Below are 21,961 nucleotides of genomic sequence, written 5' to 3'. Positions count from 1 at the left end.
AGAAATTTACTCCTCCATTTTTTCCCATAGAACAGCCCTGATACTCTGTTCAATGTATGATAGCAAATGTGACTTTTTGTTACTGTAAAACTAAATCATCTTTCTTAATCCACTTTAAAAATAGTATTTTGATGCACATAAATCCAAGGTTTTTCTATAAAAACTACCGTTTGTTTTTTTTCACCTGGTTTTATGAATCTAAATTGACCAAAACAATAATGAAAAAGAACAAGAGTATTAGAATAACAAAGGACAGATAAGTATGAATGAGATTTAAGTATTACAGAGAAGTTAATACTCTCTTACCCAGATGTGCTGCAGGTCTTTGCTGTTTACTGGGTAAAGAACGCAATTTGTTCCCACAAACTTCACAGCACACTCGATGTCAATGTTGGTCACAATACCACACTGGTTGTCCTGAAATAAAACAAAACAGAAACATGTTGATGGTATGAAATTATTCCCAATTCTGCTACAAACTGACTTTTAGGGTTTTTTGTGCCTAAAAGGATATAAAATAGTTCAGATAGGCCATAAATGCTACACATTAGAATAATAAAACTCACAATAAAGCGCATTAATTGGGGGACAGAAAATGTGACTCCATTTTTGAACTAAAAGGCCATTTCAAAGCTTAATGCAGCGCTAATGCTCAGGCTGTTGAATAAAACAAAGAAAGACCCTCTGCTCTCCTGGAAGCGGCTTGTCCCAATAATATTCCAGTCATGTTCAGCAAATGGAGCTCTGAACTGTGTCATGACTCATAAATAGAGGGAGCTAATTGAAAAAAAGCGCTAAAATGACAGAAAGGAAGAAGTGCAGGAAGTATGCAATTAAAAAAAAGGATTTCACTTACAGCAGAATTGTTCCTACGCACGATGTCTCTAATGACAATAGATCGGTCTTCAAGTTTCAGCTGGAGAAAGAGAGAAAAACGGAAGATGGTTAGCAAAGCAGCTTCAGAAAGAAACTGCAGTGTCGGTGCAAAACCGGATCAGTACCGTCCCATAGAAACGACATAAGAACTAAAATTATCAGTGGAGAATAATTCATTGTAGTTTCTGCAGAAATATTTCCTTTACAACAGCATCCATATGCAACATTTGGTGACCTCTGACAGCAGCTCAACAATTTCCTCTGCAGGAAACACATTTTGATGACCCAACAACTAGAGAAGTGAAAACATATGTATTCATTTAACAGTTATTCAACCAGCATCTTACCATTTTTTTAATGCACTTTTAGACATTTTGAAGAGTTAAACATGAAATAACAACCAGGTTCATAGCGGGAGATTGTGCAAACTTTCCTCATATATGAAGTTGCACTCCAGAACAGAAGGGGGCGTTAGCCAACAGATGCCCCTGCATTAGCTGGGGCATCTGTTGGCATTTAAATATTATATTAACAGTTTTACCCTTCGCTTTGGTTCAGGTGATATGCTGCATAACATTTAGGTCTCTGCAGGACAATGTAACTTATCACTTATGGTTCCACACATCTCAACGATAAATTGTTAATTAAATAAATAAAAGAGCAAAACTAAAACGGTAAACGGTAACTATATTGCTCCTTAATAGTCTTTTGTTTAACAAGAAGCTCCCAACTATCTACTTCCATTTACGGTGGATGGAGGCCTGCAGACATTTTTCATTTTGCACCTTTTCCCCAGATTTGTGCCTTGAGAGATTCCCGTCTGTTTGACGTCAGGCTTGGTTTGCTCTTTGACACGCACCGTCCGCTGTGGGAGATTATTTAGACAGGTGTGTGCCTTTCCAGATCCTGTCCAATCTACCGAATTCACTACAGGTTGATGAAAACGAATCTGTAGAAACATCTGAAGGATGAACAGTGGAAACGTGATTCAACTGAACTCAATTTTGAGCCTCATAGCTCACTTTTATTTATGACATTTTCAGAAAACAAGCTTTTAATTAATGTGATTGTTTCTAAAATGAGGTGTGGGCATTTATCATGTTGTTTCTCATTTATTGTGATAAATTTCTTATGGTCAGAACGATACATAACAATTAATGATGTTTAAATGCCCCTAAACCTGTCCATATTGTCACGAATGTTATGCTTTCCATTTCTCATTGTTTGTTTACTGAAAGCATTAAGGAATACTAATAAATTTGAAAATGCAGGTACTGTGTGAAGTTTAATTACACCAATAACTTTTTATTATGCGACTGGTGTCCGAAAGAACCACAATATAAATGTTTTTCAAGAGTATCATTTGTGTTTGTGAGGCTATAATTACCTAAAAAAAGATGTTGTAAATACTTCTTATTAGAGATACACAATATATCGGCAACAACATCAGTATCGGCAGATATTAGTAATTTTTTAACACATCGATGTCCTCTCGATAAATAAAACTGGGCCGATATAAACAACTGATATTTATTTTTATCAGTTTCTGGTGGAGGGAGGGGTTTCCCCACAGGTGTCAAAATGGTAATGAAATATATGTAATATTGGTAAATAGCAATGTTAATATCAGATATCAATATCAGCCGTTCTTCTTATGACTTTTATTGTTATCACAATATCACTGCAAAGTATCGTTATTAAACTTTAAGTCAATATCGCCCTAATGATATTATAAAATATGAATTTGTTTAGATTTAGGATTTTTTTCAACCTGTCAGTAAAATGTTTGCATTAGTGAACTAATATAGGTTTGATTTTGTAAACCAAATGTAAAATAATTAAGCAGCTAATTATTTATTTAAAGAAACTGAGCTGGCTAAATAAATTTGCTTTTCTTTTGGGGATGGTGATGTCTCCATCTCCTCCTAGGCAAAACTGAGCCAGTAAAATTTAATCTAGTAAAAATAAAATAAAAATAGGGGATTCCTGACATTATTCACATTGAAGAGCTGGAAAAAAAACATATTCATTGTTTTATAGCTGAACTTCCACTTACAGAAAGGGATTACCACAACACAGGAACTAACCGCACTAATCACAGAAATGCCTGATATTAGCTGCTAACTAATGAAAGAGGGTGCAGACGGTTTTAATTGTGGGCTCTGTAATCATGTTGCCTTTGTTGTGAATCATCAGTGAAGTCCTGTTTAACCGTACAGCTGTGCAGCACCAGCTGGTCTCAGACGCTCAATGTGACGCCGCCTCTTCGCTTCAAACAAAAACGGCCGATCACGGCAGAACGGCTCCTGCAAAATTACATAAACTAAACAGCAGCAGCCTTTTCCAGTTTCACATAATAAATTTGACACATTTTGGTAAACAATAAATATCTTGTGATATAATGCTGATTACATTTCAGGTGAGAAAAAAAGTTATTGAGCATTAATTTATCTTGTAAAGGAGTTGATGAGATGCAATTATTTTTGGTTTATTTGTTGATTTCTCTTTATTTGTACATTTTCATTGATGCAGGGAAGACAGAGCTCTATAATACTGAGCTGTTTTAAAGAAATCATTATTTTTATTTCACTTTAAAGCATGTTAATCTTGACAATTCAATTCTTAATTTATCAAGAATACAGAAACAAAGAAAATTATTGTTGTTTACTGTTCTTAAAAGTAAACCTGAATCGGATCAAATCCGTACCTTTTGGACAGAGTTTTCAAAAATGGATTAAAGTCTCGGTGATCAGTGAACCTCAAACTGACTCACATAAATCTAAGTGTTTCATACCTGGAGTTGGCCAGTATGGCTTAAAAATAAAATCTCAGATTTTTACACAGCAAATCGGATCTCGGTATATAAAAAATGTCTCCCTTTATTTTCCTAAACGGGACACATCATGAAAAATCCACTTTTTTAGCCCTTAAATCCATTTTATTGTGCACTTTGAGTCTGTCGGAGTGCAGAAAAGTTGGATTTAGTCTCTACTGGTGCTGCTGAGATGTATTTAGATTCTGTTTGGGTCATATTTTTCAATATTTAGTTCTCTACATTTCAAATCCAGTTTTTTTTTAATAATAACACCAAAGTATTTGCTTTTTTTAGCAGCAGAACTGTTAAGAAAGGTCATTAAATTCCAGCTAAACAATTTTGCAACTCCACCATTTTTATTTCTTGCAACAATTGTTTTAATCCAAGTTCAAAACAGCAGAAATGACCAGTGAATAAGTCAAAATGTTGGGGTTATGTGTGTTAACCCACATAATCTTTTACACTATTAACCAGCATCATTTTAATGAACAAAGATGACTTTTCCCACTGATGTGGGAAAATTTATAAGAAAAATAAAATGCATTCAGGCACTTTGAAGACCAAAAAGGATTTCCTGAAACTCTAGTAACAAAAATGTCAAAAATTAAATCTTCTTGAACAGTAAACTTTATTAATTGATTAAATTAATTTATCTCCCAGCCCAAATAATTCCCAATAAGTCACCTGGCCGTCTTAAAGACATAAGTTTGAACAGAAATATCCCAGACAATATTATGATCATATTATAAATGAAATGATTGAAAAAGGCCGAACAACCTGATAAAGAAGCCTGGTTCTGTTCTGGGGACGACTGTGGAAACCTGGCGATGCAAAGAATGATTCTTCACAAAATCAAGAAAAGATGGACAATGCTGACCACAGACAAACTCAGTCTCTCTTCAGTCAGAGGCTTCTTCAAATTTGCTGTAACACGGACAGCTACAAGAGATCTTTCCTGCCAACAGCCATCACTACAGTAACTCTTTGAAGAATTTCAATTAAAATGAGTTACAGCAACATTTAATTTCCCTTTGGGTTCAATAAAGTATTTTCAAATTTGAATGTAAGATCATACACCAAAACCAAGTTTCTGTGAACCGAGACAAGCGAGAAATATCACCTCAGCTTATTCAGACAGCACAACGTGAACAATATTCGAGTAAATTGGGTCACTGAGGAGCACTGCGGCAGACGCAGAACAAAGCTAATCTAAAATAAACGAATAAATCAAATATGATGTGTCTTTAAACATTCCTCTCTACCTGTGAGAGAAGCTTCAGGACCAGATGCTCTGCTTCCATGAACAAGCAAACACAGACAAGAAGGAAGCAGAGGAAGAGGCTGTGAGGAAGAGGAGCTGCTTAATGTTAAATATTCAACGGAAGGGTGAGGCTGTTTTCCATGAATTTCACCAGACTGAGGAAACAGGATCATAATATTGGGTGAGAGGAGAGGAAGGCGGCTGAATAAACCAGAGAAGCATAATGAAAAATGAGGAATCAAGGAACCAATTACAACTGAAGTTATTACCGACTAATTGTTAGAAGATACGACTACATGGTGAATCAATAACTGGAGGACAAAATGTAATTTATTAAACATTGCTGGGACTTTGAAAATAGGAAATAAGTTGTAATTTTAGAAAAATTAGAACATTTTAAATGTTTAGTTCTAAATAACAGAAGTAGGCCCGTCACGATGATAAATTTTACTTGACGACAGATTGTCCCAGAAGTTATTGCAATAAACAATAATGTTGTTGTTTTGAGACCATTTTCAAGTAACATAGCATAATAATGCAAAAACACATTTTCAAAGATAGATAAATTTTAAATTCGAATGATCTGGAAGACATTTTAAATATCCAAAATAAATAAACAAAACAGAAACAACAAATAAAATTAATAATGAAGTCTCTAAAAAAAATTGTCCTTCAAAAAAGGGCTAGATGAGACCAAAGCACCAGACTGAAGACCAGTTTTGGTCAGAAAAGAGGAAAAAGAGAAAAACGATCAATAATGCAAATGGAAATTATTGAGCCTGTTTTAATTTACCATACAATTAATTGATTTATTGTTTATTGTGACAGGCCAAGACTTGGATGCAATTTGCATGTATTGGTTCAGGGATAGCATTTGCTGGTGGATGCGATGCAGCCGATGCCAGGAGTGTTTGGGTCGAGATGACCGGACCTTCAAAGTGTTTAGAAATACTAACACTTCTGTAAGGCAACGCTCCCGCTGTTACGCCGTGAAAACACAGAACTGCAAACAAAAACACGCCTCAGTTCTTGGCAGTAACTCTGATTTGTCATTGTAACCCAATAACACTGACTTCTGGGAGCAGAAGACTGCGTGCGTGCGTGCGTGCGTGTGTGTGCGCGCGCGTACAGAGGATCCAATCGATCAGTCGCCATGTTCTCTTGTAATCTGTTGAACAACAGACGACCTTTCTCTCAAGTCTCCACTGCTTGACACCTCAGCACACACACACACACACACACTTACACACACACTCACACCGACTTCCCTGCAAGCCTGTCTAAACCTTTTAGCTGAGAGAAGCACCAACACTTGGAGCTCTTCTTCATTAATATTCTTTCAATGCATCATGCTGCATTGCGCTACTATAGTAACACATTTCCTCACCTTCAGACAGGCAGTGTTGAAATCGGCTGCATTTAGCCTCTCTCTGAAAGTCAAGAACAGTCTGATAGAGCAAACATTTGGCCTTTGAGCAACGTGAACAGCAGAACTGTCCTATTAAACCGTTACTATAAAGAGAAAGAGCCAGTTGGAAGTAACCAAAGCCTAGAAATTGTAACTTTAGGCCTTTCCTAAACTAATGTTTACAACCTACTCTTTCACTCTGTTCACATTCAGTACTAGATTTTATTAAGGAACTGTATTAGTTTGCTTGAATCACCTCATGTAACTAGGTTTCAATGTTATAAACAAATCAGTCATCAAACCAATATAATTTATGGTTCTTCCTGAGCAATAAGATTTATTTAGGATCAACATTAAATTGCTAATAAAAACAGCAGTTAAAAATTCCTACGTTCCTGTATGAGTGAGTATTCATACATGGAAGGTCCTTTGGTCCTCTTCTTTGGTTCAGACCAAAAGTGAAAAACAGCAGCAAACTGTTTAGTAATGGACACCGCCGTCTATGGATTGAATTTAAAATAATGGAAGTCGACAGCATTGTCACCAGTTCATAATAAGACAAAAAGAAAGAAAGCACAACTAGCGTGGAGAATTAACTGCTACGTCTGTCGAGAAAAGATAGTTTTCATCCATCGTTTATGTACAGATTAACCATGTTTGGCTTCTTCTGGTGCAGAATTATGATGCATGTCTGACGTTAACGATGTAAAAGTCAGATAAAATGTGACACGACCTGGTTATCTGGTTCTGTACTACCTGCAGATACTTTGAAAACAATTGGATACGTAACTGATTTTGCATCACATACAGGACTGGATAATAAATCAATAACAATATAACTTGTGACAGACATGTGATCAGTATCAATACATAATACGTCAGACAATTTCACTGAACTTTCACCGCGAGATAATGAAGGTTGGTGGAAAAAACTAACTCACTCACTCACTCTTTGGTTACCTAGCAACCGATTCATTCTTTGGTTACCTAGCAACAACCTGTTTAGTAAGTTGCGCAGCAGCAGTTTCAGATTTCGCCACCAAGCCTCATAACTACTTAAAGATAAAAAACAACAACGTGGAATGGAAAACTGGATAAATCAGCAAAGCTCATGAACTAGTTTGGGAGTATTTCAGATATTAAAAGCAAACCAATAATTATGTATAACAATTGATATGAAACATTTGTCAATCATATTGTCCATCCATATATTTAAGCGGCACAAATCGGATTTACGGCGGGTGAATGGATCAGAATTGGGCCATTCCAAATCCTGTGAAAAAGTTGAATATGGACAAAATATATGCAGAAGAAGAAAAACTGAATTTGGGTCGCATTTGTTTGATGTGTAAAGACAGACAGAGGATCAATTTTATAGGAACGTCCTACGCTCATGCAACACAGGAGCATGCGCTTCAGGGAGACGAGTCATCACATGGCACTGAACAACCAATTAGAGGGGAACTAAGGGCAAAACGAACGCCATGTCACACTGGGCTTCTATATTTAAAACGTAAACTGATCTTTTAGTCGGAATGTCCTTTAATAACCCAAAATGTCATGTTTAACATTACAACTTCTCTAAAACACTTACAAAATTAATTACAAATAAAGTTGAACTCATTATCAATATCTATCACATGCTTGTTTATAAAGATGGCACTCACACAATATCAAACTCTTTAATAACTGGGGTAGTAACTTGAACTGAGAAACAAAGGATAAAGAGAGTTTGGCTGTTCATGTCAAGGAGAGGATGATGAAGTAAGCACCACGGACAGCTAACACCTGGAACCCATTACTGTGTAATAATGAAACAACTGTTTTAGTCAGGCCTTGATGAGGAAGAAGGTGGGCAGCCATGATGTTGTGGCCTCCGACATGTAAAAACAGGAGAGTGTTTGGCATTTGGTTTGAGATGAAAACTTGCACGTCTGCTTTTCCAAGCCAGCTGATAACGTAGAAGGAACCAGATTGATCACAAGAACTGAGACCAGGATTTGTCTTTGTCTTCCCAATCTAATTTACATAAGTCGTTATTCAGGTGCAGCACAATGAGGAAGGAGAAAGAGACTGCAGCAAACTGCAGCTTGAGGCCACGCCTGCCTGTTGGCTCAGGCGGTTTTCCACTCATGGCTCACTTGTCATTCACTCTCATCTTCAGAACATGAAGAAATCCGAGCCATGGAAGTAAAAAGCAGCACAGACTAAGTCAGTATTTTAAAGGGAAGAAGCTGCATTGCACTGCACACACATTTAAACATCCTCGGTGTGTTTCTCTACTAGGAATGTCCCACTTAGGATATTTTAATATGTTGTCCCTGATACTGATCCAGGTCGTTTAAGATTAGTCATCTGCTGATAGAGTCCCAGTCTGACACTGCAGTCTCTCTCATCTGTTCCTCCAGAACAGAACAGATATTTGATCCTGACCAGAGTTGGTCCAGGATCAAAAAGCTGCTCCAACATGGGGTAGACAGGGTTAGGAAAACCACCAACTCACACACACACACACACACACACAACGTGTGTGAGTCAATATTTGCAAATTCACATCCATGCATGTCTGCTCTGTACTGCATATAAATATTTCTTTTTGCTCTCTGAACAGAATACAAAAAACTTTAAACATAAGTAAAAACAGACGAGATCAATTCCCTTGTATTAAATTACTAGGCCTGAACAGCAAAGCGCTGTGAAGGTCTATTGTAATCATAGTGTTTCTTCTTTTTATTTTTGATTATGCTTCCGCCAAATGAATTGGCTTTTTGGGGGCTTTATCATATTCAAAAACTCACCAAACTTGTTCACCTCCTCGCCTGTGGGGGCACTACACAAGGAACTACTCAAGGAAACAGCATGAAAACCTCTAAAGAAGACACTAAGCGAAACTTCCTTCTTCACTAAATGCAATCTAAGAGTGGTGTCAGATTTTAACGGTTGTAGGATTTCTCTTTGGTCTTTGGCAGATGACCATGAGGCATTTCTCCCTCTAGTGCTGGACTCACACATTTGTTTTGCTTGTTTTTTCCCAGAATGCTCCACGATATAGACCATTTCCGGCTTTTGGAGTGGTCTCCAGTCCACTTTACATTCACATGTTGCAAACCTTGCTAGAGTTCACTTTCACCAAACCGTGAGTTTGCTGTTTTGGTCCACATCAGAGTCCAATTGTGCATTCACACCTCCCCAAACAAACCAGACCTTCAAGGCAAACGAACCAGTTTGATTAAAACAGACTAAATGGGGCTGGTATGAATGCACTCTTATTGTTAGTGTGGTTTAAACTTTTACTTCTTCATTGTGAAAAATAAATAACTCTGAACTTCAAGACAGTCAAAGCTGGCTTGATCAGACCAAAACAGGAAACTGAACAGTTGTTGTCACTAATTATAGATGTACTATGACTAGCATCAAGTTTCTCAGCCCTAACAGCCCATTGATTCAGCTCCATGCTAAACCAGCAGCACATCAGCTAATGCAGGACGGCAGAGATGCTTAAAACGTGTTAGCATTCATGTGTTTGGACAGTTTAATTTCCCCTCGTTGCCCTTTGATGTGTGCTGGAAAATGCTGACTCAGTCGACAGCAAGAGAGAGACGAGCTGATGGACTAAACGGGAATCAGGAGCAGCTCGGCGTTTCTTTACGATTCCCTACAATGCAATAAGGCCGAAAAGAAGTCTCCTCTTTCAGCTTCGGTCAATAACAGACCAACTGACCAAGCACCGCTGCAATCAAACTGCTGAGAGTGAAGCAGGAAAATAAGAGCAGGACTTACTGTTGGAATCTAGATATAGATCTGGCACAGTAACAGGGCTGCAACTAATGATTATTTTAGTTATCACTTGTTGTGATGATTAACTGGACACAAAACGGCACATTTTGTGAGTATTTTTTAAACAATGTTCGAAATATATGAAAAGATGCAAATAATGCAGTGACATGCTTGAGTGCATGTTTGTAGCGAAGGACGTGTATGCAAAAAAAAAAGAGAAATACTTCTAACATTAGTGTGAAAAACTCAGCCCTTTCTGCTCAACTTATCAATACAATGTTGGGCTGATCTTTTGATTAATTTCTGGATTTACCAATTAATAACTGGATTTTACTGAGAAGTCGACTGATTTTTTTTTTAAGTTATTAAACTTGGCTAAATATAGCAAGCATTTTGAAAGAAAGTGACCTAAATCTTGTTTTTATAACTGAGAATAAATTTGAAAAAGAATGTGAAAACTAGATTATTTTCTTAAAGCATAGAAAATGGCCAAGTCCTAGTCAACTGTTGGGTCTACGATGAATAACATCCTTTCCTACAAAGAGAAATAAACAAATCCGGCTACTTTATCTACTTTCATTTTGACCTTATGATTCTGGCCCACGTGACTAAAAGTTTGGACACCCCTGAGACGGGAGGAAAACAAGTAAGCATGCAAATGGAAAAAACTGAGCTCACTTTAATTTATCATGTGATTAACTGATTTATTCCTTATTTCGATAGGTTTAGCTCCCCCATTTACTCACAAACTGCTGTCTGTCTTCCTCTGGTCCTGACACATTTACACCTCAAGCCTTGAATGAACAAGGCTGAAACCCCAAAAGCCCTTTTCAGGGCTTTTGGGTTTTTTTTACAACAGAACAAACATCATGCAATCCCCCCTGCTGCTTTGTCACCCAATTCCAATCAGAGCCAAATTATTTCTGCCTGTGTTTATGTGTCCATAAATGTGAATCAGAAATCTCAGAGGAATGCCTCTCAGCCTCCTGCAGTCTGACTGAAGCCTATTGATTGGACCACACAGGAAGGATGCAAAGCTCTATTAAAGAGAGAGCAGCACAAGGCCTTTTATCCAGAAAGTCCAAAGGGAAATGACGAGAGGACTAATGGCACAGACTGTCTATTACTGAGCAATCTACTGACTGTGTAATATGAACCAATAGAAAAACTCTGATCAAAAGTAGGAGAAATGTACCACAATAGGCGACAGAAAAAAGAATGATACAAAAAATAAGGTGGATTAATGATCAATTTGTTTAATCGTGATTAATCAATTATTGAAATAATTGTCAACTAATTTAGTAATCAATTAATTATTAACTGGAGTATAAAGACTAAAAAAAAAAGGCCATTTGTTGAAGTAACGACACACTCGGACGTGTAATTAACACAAAAAATATACAGATTTAAAATGAGAAACCTTCTTTATCTGTAAAGATAGCAAGAACTCGTCAAGTGGCACTCGGTTCAAATTCTGTAAAAATAAAATCTCCTAAGCACCTTTTTCTGTCCAATTACTAATCTGTTAATTAAAAAAATAAGCAACAGATCAGTCAAACACTGTATACATGCCAAGCCAAGCAGAAAGGTCTGAGCTTTTCACATGTTGCTGCTAAAAGTAACGTTTTTGGCTCCAGATGCATCCTTTCCTATAAAGAATCAAGCGTACGTAGGCCTGTCGCAACAAGTCCTAATTTAATTAATTGCATGATAATTTCCATTTGCATGATTTTGCATTTTTCTCTTTTCTTTTTTCCATTTCTGCCAAGAGCTGGATGATAAAAGTCTTCAGTTTGGTGAAGACAAACATTTAAATCTCCAAATACCAGAGAAACTTAAATTATTTCCACATTGTATAACACTTAAATCTTGGATTCTCATCCTTAAATGTACATTTATTTATACATTTTAATATCAGTAGCATTTTTGATCTTTGAGGCACCCATATTTCCCAATTAGCTCCTGTTTAAAAAAAACTGTTTTTTAAGCAAGTTTATATTTATACTTTTTTAACTCGATGTACTCCACATTCTGATAAAAAAAAAACTCCATTTGGTTGTTCTAATACATTTTTTTTTATTATTTCCTTCTATTAAATTATAAACCCACTCTCCGTCACAAAACATATTTTTATAAATGCATTTCTAATGTATAAATGAGCCTTAAACACAGATTTTTCAGAATCCAACAACAGAATAACTGTTGAAGGCTTTACCTTCTGCTTTGCAAAGAGGTAAAGCCAAGAAAGAGTCATGAAGATGGAAAGAGAAGATGGCGACATGGTGCAAGGGAGGGGTCACAGAAAAGCACAGAAGAAAGTAAAGAAGAGGCAGCCGCCTGTCCAACAAGTAGGTGATCAAGACAGATCCCAGGAGGAAGATGGAGAGCTGAGAAACAAGAAAAGCAAGAGCCAGAAATAGACAAGAGTGCAGTAGATGGTAGTGACAGTAAGAGAGGTTTGGGAGGGGTGCGACTGGGTAGACAGAGAGTGCACCGTCTCCCAAATGGGCAGGACCGATACTGCAGAGGAAGAAAAGGGAGGATGAGACGATGGAGGACGGAGAGAAACAGGAATGAGGGCAAGTCATTGCAGAATCTATAATAATTTCCCTGCATGTGTGCCGGTGTGGTGTGAGCAGCGGGAGGAGGATCCATTATCGAAGGAGCTGGACAACTGGCCAGTCAGCAGCACATTACATCAGCGTTGGCCTGCTGGAGCGCTGAGAGGTGAGGAAGGTGCTGAATATGGGCTGGGAGGGAGGGCGACGGGTTAGGGAGAAGGGCTGAGTGGGGAAGGTAATAAATAAGGAAGCAGGGCAAAATGGAGACGCAACAGAAGGCATGGAGAGAGGAGGAGGACGAGGGAAGATTCTGGGGAAAAGAAAGCAGAACTAGGAGGGTAAAAGTGTTTAAATGTGAAACTGTAATGGAGTGATGTCACAATAAATTTTACCGGACGATAAACTGACTCAGGTTATTGCGATTAACTATAATATTGATGTTTTGAGACAATTTTCAAATAATATAATTGTAATGAAATAATAATGCATGAACATCTTCCCAAAGACAGATAAACTTTAAATTCTAAGTACACTGGAACTAGAAGACATTTAAAATATCTAAAATACACAAAACAACGGAAAAAAAAGAGTTATGAAGTCTCTGTAAACAAAATTGTCCTTCAAAATAAAGGCTAGGTCTTCACCAGACTGAAGATGTTTATCATCCAGTTTTTGGTAGAAAGAGAAAAACATTTAAAAAATGCAAATAGAAATCATTGAGCTCATTTTAATTTATCATGCAATTAATTGATTTATTGCTTATTGTGACAGGTCTACTGGTCCTGACAATGAATTGTCCTGAAGTTATTGCAATAAACAATATTGTCGTTTTGAGACTATTTTCAAGTAATATAATGGCAACTGAATAATAATGCAATCATATTCTCAAAGATCAATAAACTTTAAATTCTAATAAACATTTAACACTGGAGCTGGAAGACATATTAAATACACAAAATAAATAAACAAAACAACTAATAAAATTAATTATTTAGACTTTGTACACAAAACTGTCCTTTAAAAAATGGGCCAGTTGAGACCAAAACACCAAACTGAAGACTTTTATCATCCAGTTTTGGGTAGAAAGAGAAAACAAATGGTAAATCATGCAAGTGGAAAGGATTATTGCGACAGATTTAGTGACATCATTTCAGATTTATAGAAAACAGGAGTTGCCTACATCCTGGCTCTAACGGGCTGAGTTTACCGGAGGGCTTCGATTTATCCCACATAACACGGCAGAAGAAGATCTGTTAAAGAAAATCAGATTTTTACTGGAACTCACAACAATATGGGCTCTCACAATAACAAAGCACAGAAGCAGAGGAGTTGGTTTCCCAAAGCGCTATCCGTTTACTGTCAGAATGTAATTATATCTGGTGAAGTAAGTATGAGCTGTTACTGTATTATTGGACCCAATTGTGAATGTGTCATTATAGCTGCAGCTCCACTCACCAACCACTTTAATATACACCTTGTACTGCTTTAGGATTGGAACCCACTGTTCCCTCAAAGCTGCTTTAATTCTATGTATTTGATTTAACAATGTGTCAGAAACATTCCTGAGAGATTTTGGTCCAAATCACAATGTGAATGTGAATCTGATGCTGCTCTGGAGTCCAGAGAACTCATCGTCATGTAGGGCTGCAATTAATGATTATTTTAGTAACCGATAAATCTATCAATTATTCTGACAAAAAATTGGCACATTCTGCACATTTTTCATTTGACTATACAATACTAGAAATGCATTAAAAGATACAAATAAGCAATTCAAGTTAGATTTTTTAATTTTTTTATTTTTGCCTAAAATGCAAAAACATTACATTCCTTTAGTATATGTAGGCTGATACATCTGGAGATTAAAAAATACTTTGAACATCAAAATGTGAATAGCTCAGCCCTTTCTGTATGATTATTTTTCAATAATAATAATAATAATAATAATAATAAGTGGTGCTAAAATAACTGAGCAATTGATTTGAACTTAATATTAGCAGAAAATGAGAAGTGGTTAAAATAACAAAAAGATGCAAGGCTTTCAGAAATCAAATAATCCAAAGAAAGCAAGTTCATATTCATTTAGAAACAACAACACTAATGTTTTAACTCAGGAAGAGCTCAGAAATCAATATTTGGTGGAAAAACCAGGAGGTTTTCAATGGGGTTCAGGGCAGTGGGCTCTGAAATGTCTTTACGGTTACAACTTAAATCAGGAATATTTTAATTTTCACAGAGCTGTATATAGTAAAACATCAGCAATCTTTAGCAGAAATAATCTATTAAAAAAACATACAAAACCTACAGAAATACCAGTTTTACCTACAGAAATACCAGTTTTACCTACAGAAATACCAGTTTTATTCAGAGCACCACTATGTGTTGCATGTTTTATTTAGCTAATTTTCTGGGGAAACAAAAACTTCAACTCAAGACACACAATAAGTGTTATGAGAGATGAAATTCATTAAAAATGAGAATTTGCTCAGTCTGTCATTTTACATAAGGTTTTATGACACTGAAGTCGTTCTTCAGAGCATTCAGAGACATAAATCTACACATTTCTTGGAATGTAAACATGCATGAAAGTTGTATTTTTCATAACAATGCACACATTATTCAAACAATGAGCCAGAGTGACTAAGTTTGATGGAAATGGATGTAATAAAAGCTGGAGATGGATCAAACATCACAGTGGTGTAGGGTGACTACATCTGTAATGTGATTACAGTGGATGATGATACTATTCTCTGTAACAGCAAAAATGAGAATAAACACTGCTGTGAATAAATACTTCACCCTTCCAGATTTCTACAAAAAGTAGTGTTAAATAAATATTTTATTTATCTTGGTGACAGCTATTCAAACCACTAATGTATAATTACTGGTCTGAGGAATAATCACTTATATAGAACCTGTTCAAGGTTTACCAAAGAAAACTTGCTCAGCCTGCTGGCTGGGGCGCTAGCGCAGTCATTCATCCAGCGGCCCGTTATGTTTTTGGGTTAAAAAATGTTTAAAGTTGACAGGAAATTTTAAAATATCACTTCATAATCATGTGTTATTGAAAGACTGGAGGACTGACACTTGAACACCAACTATAAAGTCTTAAAAAATGCAAACATTTTATAAAGACTTAATGAAATCAGCAATGCTTAGCCTGGTGTGGGCACAAGTAAAGCCTGGTGGCCTGCCAGGCTTATAATACACTGGGGGAAACCCTGCTGTTTGACAACATGCACTAGGCTGAAATTGTCACAAAGAATCACATCATACTCCAATTAAAGAATTTCAAGAACAGATGAGAAACAAAATCATTGTCAGTTTTATGTGTGGAAAAGGTAACAAAGCCATCTATAGGACTCTGTGTTTGTGGAGGACCAAATTATCCACAATTACAGAAAACATGGAAGAATGGTGAACCGTCTGAGGAAAGTCCAGGCCTACCATAATTACTCCGACTCATCAAAGGATCAATATCTACAGCGCTACAGGTCGCAATTAAGTTAGAGTTCATGTTAACAAAAGGGAACAAAGTGAAAAAGACATTCATCCATATAAAATCCTGAATCCTAGTTTTCTCTAAACATAAATGGATATTCTGATTTTGAATGGGGTCAACATTACTCACAGCTGTTCATAACAGTGTATGTCCATGTTTAAGTAAATGTTATAAAAAAGGAAATAAATGTTAAATAATCCAAATGGCAAAACAATACAGGTTTCAGGAAAACTGAGTGAACATTGGTGAGTTATGGAAAACTTCTGTTTATTTAGGGAAGACTTTAGTCTGAGCCGATTTTTTTCTGGGTAATTTATCCAAATGATGAGATCTGGTCAAACATGCTAGCAGAGAAAAGGCACTGAAGGCTCAGTGAGATTTAAACGAAACAATGAGTCACGGAAATCCCAATGGTTTGCTAGTTCATATGATGACATAACTAGTTCCTGTCCTGAATAAATAGATACCCTATTGACGCATTGCACTGTTAATTAAGAGTGTCTGGATGCTGCTGTGAACAGGTTTCTCATTCTCTCTGGTACATGTGTAGATAATCCAGCCATAGTGTCCCATCAGCTGAAAACTCTTCCAGTCAGGATTGTTGAATTTTTTTTAAAAAGCTGGGTCACAGCTGACTGCTCTGTCGCCTCAAACTGGTGCTCAGAAATGTATTTATACCTTCTTACAGGCATCCACACCTACATGTTTACATGTATTCCACACCAAGTTCTAAACTCACAACAACACGGTGTCTCAAAGAAGACGTCTTTCAACTCCTGTGGGTCACTTCTTCACCTTGTGAACAACTTTCTCACCTCCAACAAATCCTGCGTCATCCCGACTCAGTGTCTGATGACAAGGACAAGACTACAGCAGACGGAGGGCGCAGTGCTTCTGTGTAATGAGGGACAAGACAACAGGAGGACAAAACTGGTGCAACAAAGTCAAAAGAAGACTTTTGTTTGTCCTCCATGTTGCACTAGTTTGTTCTACTCCAAGGTTTCCCCCAGAAAACTTGCTAAGCCTGGTGTTTGGGTGGCACGGCAGTCATTCATCCAATGACCCGTCGTGTTTTTGAGTTAATTTTTTTTTTTTAAGTTGTCAGGAAATTTGAAAATTTCACTTGATAATTATGTGTTATTGAAATATTGGAAGATTAACACCTGAACACCAACTATAAAGTCTTATAAAATGCAAAGATTTTAAAAAGACTTAAATAAATAAGAAGTGCTTAGCCTGGTGGCCCGCCAGGCTTACAATACACTGGGGAAAACCCTGTACTTTAATGCCACGAAGAGTGATCAAGATTACAGATGTTGGTCAGTGTTTGACACTTTCAGGAACGTCAGACTTTAGGTTTGTTCGTGTGGTTTTATTTCTAGATCCAAAAGAGAAATGAGATTCTAGATTACTGAAAAAATACATCTATCATTACAGAAATGTACAAAATAAAATCGGATTTTCCATATAGTAGCAGTGTCTCAAAATGTCTTAGTTTTTTTTCAAGCAAATGTTCGACTTTTTAAACTCAGAAATTTCTGAGTTTTTTTCTAGAAACTTTCTAAGTTTTTCCAGGAAATTTCTGACTTTGGAAATTCAGAAATTTGCCTTTTTTCCCTCTGGAAAATTTGAGCTTAATCTCAAAGTTTCTTTGTTTTTTGGTGGACATTTACGCCTTTGTTTCTTCTATCTACAACGGCCCCAATGCGCTGTCACAGTTACTGCTAATTTAAAGAAAGTTGTAACAGCATATAATAAAATAGGAGTAAGTCCAGGATTTGATTAAAACCAACAAACTGATGAGAATTTTAAATGAATCAGAGAACAGAAGGTGGGATGATACCATTTCAAAAAGCAAAAGCCTGCACATTACCATAACAGCCATCTGGTACCAAACACAGCCTGTCTGATTCAGGCAGGATTTTTTCATTCTTATTCTATTACATTACATTTCTCCAGACAGTTTAGAGACATTGGTTGCATCTACCATCAGTAATGAAGTCTAAGTTGTTCCCTCTACCATTTGTCCCACCCATATTTCTCAACCACAATTACGTTCCCTTTCAGCCCATTTCTGTCAGCAGCAGTCAGACCCACTGCGACCTTCCTGTTATCTTCATTACCACACTCGCCTCCTCCTTCCTCCACCTGCTCCACCCATAGAAAAGCTGCTGCTGCCACACAGGAGATTCTGCTTTGGTCTCAACTCACCTGAACTCACAACCATCTACACAAGCAGAGCAAAGTAGCGACTTTGGACTGGGAAATGGATCGACTGATCAAATGTTCTGTTTTTGAAGATTTAATTTTTGGAAAATCAGGATTTTTTTTTTCACCAGTGCACTTCTTGGGTCTCCATATTTCACAGACACCAAAGTGATGCCAGACCTGCCTTCTCGTTTGACAAACATTTTCTACAGCTTCTACTTATTTAGACTTTGAATTCAGCTTTGAATTCAGGTTAAGTCACAATTTTTTAAACAAAACCCTGTGTTTGAAAATATGTGGAATTTCTTTTCAAGAAAACTAAAAAAAAAAAAAAAGCTATTAAAATCAGAAATCAAATTTATTTTTAATCCATGTGGCCCAGTCATTCAGTGAACTGACATGTGAGCAACCTGCACCAACCATCTTGTTGCAAAATCATCAACAATGGCATAGATGTTATAACAAGTTCTGTCTCAATATGAAAAGGAGGCATTTCCTATTTTAACGTGTTACTGAAAATAAATGTAAGAAGTTCAGAGACACAGTACGTATTATAATATCACCATAAAATGTCACTATAACCTGAGGTAAACAGATTTTATTTAAGTTATCACTAAGATATCTAAATGAGCAGAGCAGATTTCTCTGTGAAAAGCTTTTCTTTTCCCTCCACTGCAGTTTAAATCCCAGGTGATGTGAACGATCATCCAACACAATAACAGCAAAATCTTTCATAACATTATTAAGTTGGTGCTCCTTTCAGGTGTCCTAATTTCTAACCACACCAACTCATCTTACATAACTGACTGTTGAAGCGTCAGTTGTTGGTGCATGGTATCCACACACCAGCTAATTAAAGCATGCTAGCAGTCAGGTGTTATTAGGAGGAAACAATCCTCATATTTAATCATTTAGTAACAGTTTCAGTGGCCACATCCACAGAATTTGCAACTAAAAAAATATCTCAAGTTTTAAAGTAACAGAATCAAAACAAAAGACTAGAGACAAACTGAAACACATAAATTGAGAAACATTTCTTATATAATTAAACTGCTGCAAATGTTGTGTAATAACTTGTTATTTTAATGCCACTTATTGGCTCAGCAAATTGTGGAGCTTCAAGTTAAACCAGACTGTCCAGCGCAAAATTGTGCAGAACTGCACAGCTCAAAATAATGTCACAAACTTTCTCAAACGTGCCACACAGTTAATCATGCCTCCATAGAGGAACTCTCCTGTAATACTAGCTTTAGCTATAAATCCCAGTGAATTATTGGAAGACCAAATTGACAATAACAACCCATTAGACTGCAATTGCACATTAGAGATACACAGCAACCTGCTTTTTAAATATCTTTACCTATTCTGGGTATTGTGTTTATTAAAGTTCAGCCTAAATAGTGGAGCAGCAAACTTTACATTAAAGATACATTTTTTCTTCTATCCAACTAAATAAAAGTTGTTCAAAGCCACAAATGTTCTGTGAACCTTTGAGATTTTGGGGTCAAAGCAAACAGGAAGTTGCTGTGTAAAAAGTAAAAGTGAGTTCTGGATGCTCGCAACTGGACAGTAAAGGCTTCGATGGCCGCCTCTGCAGGACATATTGTGTCCAAACGGCATTGTTGGAGTAACACTGGTAAACCTTTGTTATGACAGGCTGAATGACCAACCAGAACTTTACTCATTCATTAAAAAAATAAAAAATACAACAGTGCAAAAACAGAACTGAGAGTTTCAACAGGCTTCTTCTGGTGCCGTCCAGAAAAAGGCTGTTCAGCTTTTCCAGACTCATTTTTCTTTGAACCTGTTGACTCTTGCACTGGTGAAGGGAAGTCCTAACTATTGCACACAAACTACAAAAACGCTTCCCCATTTCCTACTTGGCAACAAGGATATTTCATATCTGCTGATCCATTTGGAGGTCAAGATACAAAAAACATCATATATTGTAACTGGAAGTACTTCACCCTGTTCTAACATTTAAATATTCATTTGGTATTTTGTAATTATGTTATTTATTTTGTATTATTGATTTTATTTTAATCTTTAAAATACCAGAATTTGCTACGTCTACTTTGTATCCATATTTGACAATAAACCAGTAAACCAAGACATAGATCAACTGATTAATAGATTGGTGCATTATTTTCCAGATTCATCCAGAGACCATAGTCATGCTTGGCTACCAAGGAATCGACAGATATGTAAACAACCAAATCATTTCGTAACAGAACACCACTAACAAGCATTTTTTCATGTCAACACTAATTCTGATGTTGACTCTGTCTCTGTGTGATGTTGGTTCAGGACTGTCAGTCCATTCAACCAAACAGTTAGCGTTTGATTAGTAACTGCTCATCTCTTGCTAGATAGCCTGGTCACACCCAGCTGAGGAACTCCAGAATCAGGATGAAATAATCAATAGGTGTGATTTTACAGCTGGACACCTGCTGAAACATGGACACCTGCACAAAGTCGACTGTTGACTGAATACATTTAGCTTAGCAAAATGAAAACTGTGAGATAGAACAGCCCTGTTTAGCTGAGAGATAGGCAGCTAGCCTGCTAGCTAGTTTGTGTGCTTAGATGCTAGCCAATTAGCGAGCTAGGTTTGTAGTTCCAGGCAGATTAGGGGGGGACCTTATCCCTTGACTGAGTTCTGTGCAGATTTATCTCCAGCAAAAAACCCAAAAGCAAACGCGTTAGTGTTGAGCAGCATCGTAGTCAGGCTGGAACAGACACCCGTTGTCAGTGTAAGCAGTTAAAACAAAAGCCGGTGGTACCTTTGTCTCTCTGATGTCCTGCTTGGCTCCTTCGGGGTACCACTGCACGCGGACAAACCCCCTTCCGAGAGGCCGACTCGGGGTGTCCATGGCACTTTCAGTATCCGAACCACACGGGACTCGTCCTCCTCCTCCTCCTCCTGCGCCGCCGCCCCCACCACCACCACTACCACCGCCGCCTCTCCCTCCGCCATCGTCGAGGTCCGAATCTGAGTTAAAATCCTCCTCCCCGTGAATCATCCGAACGATGCCGTACCGGACTGAGCCGCGATACCGTCCGGAGACCAGGTCGTGGGAAAACAGCAACCGCTGCGAGCCGTCTGCCGTGGGAGACAGAGCCATGGATGGAGGTTCCGAACCCGGGCTCGGTGCGGGAGAAAGGCCGGGTGTCGGGGATGCAGCCGTGCGCGTTTCGTCCGTTGGTGCTGTCGCCGCATCCGATGCTACGGGCTCCGCCATCGCTGCTGTTGTCAAGGAGTGATGTAAGAAGCGCGAGGATGACGGTGAAGTGAAAGGGCTGAAACTGGAAGCAGTGAGGTGCACGTGTTTACGTAGCGACGGAGGGCATACGTGGTATGTAGCGGTTAGGAGCGTCATCACGCAGTACCATTTGCCACCACTAAGAGGCACCCTTAAACACAAACTTGAGGACAATAATTTTGAAAGTCAATATCGCTGCTAATTTAAGGAGAAATTTAGAGCTCGCCAAAACAGACACTCCCCAATAAATTTACAGGAGAGTCAATTTTATTTTTAATATTTAAAATATA

At 37.5% G+C, this 21,961-nt stretch overlaps 1 protein-coding gene across 3 annotated transcripts in view; it reads right to left on the bottom strand.

Annotated features, from left to right (window-relative positions):
- The window catches only part of ube2o (ubiquitin-conjugating enzyme E2O), a 42,596-nt gene extending 20,717 nt beyond the window's left edge, over positions 1–21,879 (bottom strand). For 2 of the 3 annotated variants that reach the window (XM_016661756.1, XM_016661757.1), the window contains exons 1-3: positions 21,192–21,879; positions 857–916; positions 307–417 (exon numbers count right to left, since the gene is read on the bottom strand). In XM_016661756.1, the coding sequence (XP_016517242.1) occupies positions 307–417; positions 857–916; positions 21,192–21,788 (768 nt within the window). In that variant the 5' untranslated portion in view covers positions 21,789–21,879. The remainder of the gene's footprint in view (positions 1–306; positions 418–856; positions 917–21,191) is intronic. The other variant, XM_007574014.2, reaches the window with a different exon arrangement.
- Between the last annotated feature and the right edge of the window lie 82 nt (positions 21,880–21,961).

This window comes from Poecilia formosa, unplaced genomic scaffold (genome assembly GCF_000485575.1).
Source record: "Poecilia formosa unplaced genomic scaffold, Poecilia_formosa-5.1.2 Scaffold342, whole genome shotgun sequence".
In the NCBI taxonomy this organism is placed as follows: domain Eukaryota; kingdom Metazoa; phylum Chordata; class Actinopteri; order Cyprinodontiformes; family Poeciliidae; genus Poecilia; species Poecilia formosa.
Note: the sequence above shows the minus strand (reverse complement) of the source record. Positions and strands in the feature narration are given on the sequence as shown.